The 6,201-nt window shown below is 30.4% G+C and overlaps 1 protein-coding gene across 1 annotated transcript; it reads left to right on the top strand.

The window, feature by feature from the left end:
- Window positions 1-828: 828 nt before the first annotated feature.
- On the top strand, window positions 829-3,039 carry LOC123304235. Its single transcript, XM_044886343.1, has 2 exons — window positions 829-993; window positions 1,358-3,039. Exon 2 carries the CDS (start codon window positions 1,364-1,366, stop codon window positions 2,411-2,413), a length of 1,050 nt encoding a protein of 349 aa, XP_044742278.1. The 5' UTR covers window positions 829-993; window positions 1,358-1,363; the 3' UTR covers window positions 2,414-3,039.
- The last annotated feature ends 3,162 nt before the right edge of the window (window positions 3,040-6,201 follow it).

Raw genomic sequence — 6,201 nt, 5'->3', positions numbered from 1 at the left:
TAAATTCTACGATTTTTATAATTTTTTGAGATAAGGAGTAGTTAAAAAACCCGGTTCGGTATAAGGTAAATTTTGAAGAAGAGGTTGCAATAGACCCAAAAAAAATAGATCCGAAAAAAAGAGATCAAGAAAAAATCGATTCGGAAAAAATAGCGAGGGAAACAGATCCAAAGGTAGAAAAATGTTAATTTTTTATATGTTTAGGCATAAAAATTTGAATCTAAAGAAAAAATTTACTATTGAATTATTATTTAACACTCATTACTGTATGATCATTACATTCAGTTATGTTTTCCAGGTGTTTTTTCCGGATTCTTTTTTAGAATTATATGATTTTTTTATCTATTTCATTTTGATAACTCTGTATTGTTGCAATTACGAGTTGGTTGGGATTAGTTTGTCGATTTAGGTTCTGAAGTTACTAGCCTTTGCGTTCGAAAATGAGACATTCATACAGAAAATGGAGATATTATAAATCTTATAAAAAAATGAAAACGGGGATATTATAAGTATAAATGGTAAATTTATTTTTTCCACATCTATTTTTTCCGGGTCTATTTATTCCAGATCTATTTTTTTCCGGTCTATTGTTTCTAGTCTATTTTTCCTTGGCGATCTATCTTTAATAAGTCTGTGTGTTGTTATCATTTTTGACAGCAATTATTAGCATTATTCAAATGTTTAATTTTTTCTCGAAAACCAAAACCATTTACGTGATTGCTCAAACGTTTTCGACTCGATTGAGTATTCTATTTTCTGATTGATTTGAAGTAATGACTACTGTTCGTAAGCTCAAAATTTAATCATTCATTACAAATAACCAATAAATCGCAAACGAAAAGAAATGCAAGGTTATATTCTATGAAGAAAAGTGACACAGAAGTCACAAACTATTGACATCAATAAAAAATAAAGATCTTAAAAAATATTTAATATAATTTCAAAAATAGAAATATTATAGTTTGATTATTATATCCTACATCAAATAAACAGGTAAATTGTTTATGAATTTTTTTAATAACTGGGGGTTCAGGTGGTAGATGCAATCATAGGGTAAGCGTAAGGGCCTTAAAACCCACAGACACGTGGTTACATGATCTCCTTAAAGGTATGATCAACCCGCGAATCACAGTGTCAACGGAGGGGCCCAAAAACCTGCAGATTTGATCTACCTGACCGTAGATCACAAGATAAATTTGAAAACAGATCAGACGCAAGGAACAAGAAACTGGTAGGCTGGTGATTTCATTCTGTGATCCGCGGGTTGGTCATATCTTTAACAGGGTCGAATTGGCACGGGTGTCGAAGACTAATGATTTTTTATTTACATTCAAATCAATAAATATCCTTGTTTTAGAACATCATGTCTAACATTGAAATATGTATGGAATGCAAACCCTCTATAAGAGAAATAATAAAAATGAATGAAGACGAATTGAAAAAATTTTTGATTTCGCATGGTCTTATAACTGACATTATGAAGTGTCCAAATTGCCAAGAAAGTTGCAATCTATATAATGAAAGTATAAAAAAACCAGACAGATCTCAAACCAACTACGAAAAAATTAGTTTAACGAACAAAAGATTATATTGGCGTTGTCAAAAAACAAAATATGTTCAAGGAAACAAAAGAAAGAAATTAATCAAGTGCAATTTTATGTCGAGTTTTTGGGCGCATACTTTTTTTGCAAAATCTCAATTGTCAATTGAAGACATAATACATTTTGTGGTATTTTTTATTACGAGTAATGCCCCAAAAACTGACTTACTACAAGACGAATTTGGTTTTAGCAGAAAAACAGTAATAGATTGGGTTAATTTTATGCACGAAGTATTATTAGATTGGTCATTCCGAAACAATTCTCTCATGATTGGAGGGGAGGGGAAAGTTGTGGAAGTCAGCGAGTCCAAATTGGGGGGACTTATATGTAATGGAGAGCGTGTATATGGAGGGCAGTGGGTTATTGGGGGAATTGAAAGAAGTTCAAAAAAAATGTTTATTATTCCAATAAAGACGCGAGATGAAGAAACTTTAATCCAAATAATACGAAAAACAATTGCACCTGGAACAAAAATTGTTTCTGACCTTTGGAAATCGTATGACAGCCCTCCACAAGAATGTTTTCTTTCTTTAGAAGGTGAATTATTAATTCCAACGAATCATTCAGAAAGTTTTATAGACCAGGCAACTGACGCTAATACCCAAAATATTGAGCGCTGTTTCCGATACTTAAAAAGAAAAATTCCAAAAAATAAACTGACTGAAGAACATTACAGCAACTACATCGCGGAATTTTTGTTTGTTCGGGCGTACCCCAATATAAGGGACCGAATACATCAAATATTCCGTGAAATATCAATAATGTATGACCCGACAAGACTGAACGATAAACGAAATTACTACGAAAATTAATTTTTATTTCAGGTGCAATGAAATAAAATTTTTATTTATTATATTTTTTGCAAAATGACCTTTCTAATTATATTTCACGAATGAAAACAAAATTAGATTATCTTCTTCCAAAACCAAATTCGCCTTAAGATTTTTTTTTTTTTTTGTTAATACGTAATTATTATGATTAGTCAATATTTTCGTAGTTAAATGGTACCGTCAGTATTATGTAGATAGTATGTACCCGTCTGTGATACGCAAATAAAAATTAAATTGTAAAATTATGAATTTTGATGTGAATTAATCTATTAATGCAAAAAAATAATAAAGTAAATAATACTCATTAATGTTAGACTGTCAGCTCGTGATAGAAAAAACAATAACGAATAAATGCATAGTGAAAAATTAACATTTGTTTGTAAAACAAAGAGGAAAACTTTTTACAGCCTACCATTAATTTTGATAAAAAAGCAAGACTGTTAAATACACGAAAAAATTTATTGGTAAACGGTTTTCTCGTGTACAAACTTTAACACAACCAATATTTGAGTGGGCCAAGTTCGATGTTTTAATTCGTTGTGTGCGTAGTCATGGTAGGGACAATAAAATCGATGCCAGCGCTTTAAGTGAAAAATTTTGGAGTTAAAGGGGGCTGTTATGACTAATTTGCAATTCTTTACATGTTAATGTAATAGAAATGTCAAATTAAAATTATTGAAAAACACGAATTAATTAAACTTAATGCATTAAAAATTGTGAAAATAAGAAATCAAATTGAACAAATATTATTTTTCAAATGTAAATTATCATAATTATTTATTTAAATTTGTGAGACAAGAATATTAAATTTTAAATGTAAGTCTTAAATGCAATCCATACAATTATATATGCATCCATACAATTCTATAATTAAAGTAGTGTATCGTTACCATGGAAACGAAACTCACGCACGGGGCGAATAGGGTATCTCCATAACTATACGAGATAGAAAAAAATGGATAGTATTCTCTCTATCTCTTTTTTGTTCGTTTTTGTTGACACCAATGAACTTGTAAAAAAAAGTGATCGAGAGGATACTATCCATTTTTTCAATTTCGTATAGTTATGGAGATACCCTATTAAAACACCGGATTTGGCCCACTCAAATATTGGTTGTGTATATGTCCTATATCATTGACAGACTGTAAAAAATTGATTTTTTTTTTATGTCACAAGTAGCCAGTTCATTATTTTGAATACTCGCACTTTCTGTAAAATCTTACAAACAAAAGTCGTTTAAGATCATTTCTTTCTTGACATATAAATGCAAAATAAACCATTGTCCTTCATATTCATAAAACTTATTTTAAAACATGATTTAATTAAAAATAATCTTTGTAAATTTTTAGCATATTTAATAAATACTATTGTAATAAAGCTGAAGATTTTGTTTATGATTTAACCATTGACTTTAGTTTTATAGACTAAGCATCGCCTATCTTTCCGTACAGTGAGAAACGTGCCAACATCTGAGGTATTTGCTTAGGTCAGCTAGGGATATTTATTAAAAAAATACATTTATCAAAAAAATACATTTATCAAAAGAATATAGAACATTTACATTCATTGAATGTCAAATTTTCATATCTATTTCAATCATCTTAGGGTTTTACCTCAGAACCTAACGGTATAAGCTGAATTTTTGTACAACTATTAGTTTGATGGTACAAATGTTGTTTCAAAAGTCACATATGGTCACGCGCATGAAGGTTATAAAGAAGGAGAAAATCGCTATGTACTAAACTACTAAAGCATTAGCGCACCTGTCCCTGAAAATTTGTAGAATTTATAGTTCATTTTTAAGCCACCAGCCGCGCTGTCATCAAGAAGTAGTATCTGTGAAGTTAGCTGTTGTTGTTAGCATACTGTACAAATTGATATATCATTTCAAACTAGCGCACAACAGCCCGCTTTTATTGATACTACTTAGCGGTCGCAGCGCCTCACTTATTTTATCCATATTTCGGGGGCAATATTTTCTATAGCGATCGTTCTCCCTCTTATAAGTTTCATGGTCACGCGCATGAAATGGTCACGCGTGTTCGCCCTTATATATTCATGGTTAAAGGTCTCGAAAATCAGTTTTTTATGAATATCTCGTTTCTTTTGCCTTCAATCGTATTAACATTCAGTAAAAAAGTTGTAGAGGATAAAATTTTCTACAAATTTTGTCTAAAACTTTTTTTTGTACGTTGTACCGTTTTTGAAATAGGGTGCACAAAAGATGGTGCGCTCAGCTTAACGTACTTCAGTGGTGGGTCACTATTTATAAATACACGGTATTAAATAATTATTTTAGTAGTATATAATGAATAATTATGGAAAAAACCGCATAATAGGCTGGGATTCACGATTGACCCTGTCTATAACACGGTTTTTTCATTTAATTATCGATTAAATACTACTTAAATAATTATTTAATACCTTATATTTATAAATATTGACCCTTCGCTAAGGTACGTATAGCTGCTCCCTCTTTTTATACCATGCATATATGTAATATGCAAGGTATACTAAGTTTGTAACGCTTAAAAATATTGATGCTAAGCAAAAAATTTTGGTATAGGTGTTCATAAAATCACCTAATTAGTCCATTTCCGGTTGTCTGTCTGTCTGTCCGTCTGTCATCACGATTACTCAAAAACGAAAAGAGATATCAAGCTGAAATTTTTATAGCGTACTGAGAACGTAAAAAGTGAGGTCAAGTTCGTAAATGAGCAATATAGGGCAATTGGGCCTTGTAAACCGTTAGAGATAGAACAAAAGTTTAAATGTAAAAAATATTCCTTATAAAAAAATAATCAACTTTTGTTTGAAACATTTTTTCGTAAATATCACTGTTTACCCGTGAGGGCGCAAATTAGGCGTAAATTATATAGTATGTAATTATGGGAATATCAGTTATGTATGTGTGACATGTATGTATGTGTAATGTGATAGAGTCATCAACACTGACTATGTATGGTATTTCAACAATTAACTGAGTCAATTGTTTGTTTTCACTTGTTTAAAAACGGTTCAACGTATAAAAAATGCTTTCAGACAAATAATATCTCAGCTATACGTACCTTAGTGCAGGGTCAATATTTTTAAATATAATGTATTAAATAATTATTTAAATAGTATTTAATCCATAATTAAGTGAAAAAACCGTTTAATATACAGAGTCAATCGTGAATCCCAGTCTATTATGCGGTTTTTTCCATAATTATTCATTAAATACTACATAAATAATTATTTAATACCTTATAAATAAATATTGACCCAGCACTGAAGTACGTTAAGCTGAGCGCACCATCTTCTGTGCCCTCTTTATCATACAAAAAAATCTTTCAGACAAAATTTGTAGAAAATTTTATTTTACCTTAGATGTTGGCACGCTTAAAATCGTTTGACATTCAGTCTATATAACTCTAACGTCAATGGGTTTAACGCACATGTATCTACCAGTAAGATTCGAAAAAATTTTCAATATTAATATCTTTTTTCGGTTCTCTGTGGCGCTATAAAAATTTATAAATATAATGCATGCACTTGTATTAAACGTTTTCTATACAGGGTATTTCGACAATTAACTCAGTCAATTGTTAGTTTTCACTTGTTTTTTTCTAAATTAGAAAAGTTTAAAAAACCATAACAATTATGGCGGCATTTCGGCTGCCATTTATTAAGTTTTCGAAATTTTCGAAAGTATTTTAAATTTTTTTTGTTTTTTCGAGAATATTTCACAAGACCACAAGTTGAAGCTACCTGCAAATTTTCAGCTTTGT

Source organism: Chrysoperla carnea, chromosome 1, assembly GCF_905475395.1.
Source record: "Chrysoperla carnea chromosome 1, inChrCarn1.1, whole genome shotgun sequence".
Lineage (NCBI taxonomy): Eukaryota > Metazoa > Arthropoda > Insecta > Neuroptera > Chrysopidae > Chrysoperla > Chrysoperla carnea.
Note: the sequence above shows the minus strand (reverse complement) of the source record. Positions and strands in the feature narration are given on the sequence as shown.

Excerpts from the sequence above, each read along its gene's own strand:
- LOC123304235 (XM_044886343.1), top strand. The coding sequence starts at position 1,364 with ATGTCTAACATTGAAATATGTATGGAATGCAAACCCTCTATAAGAGAA.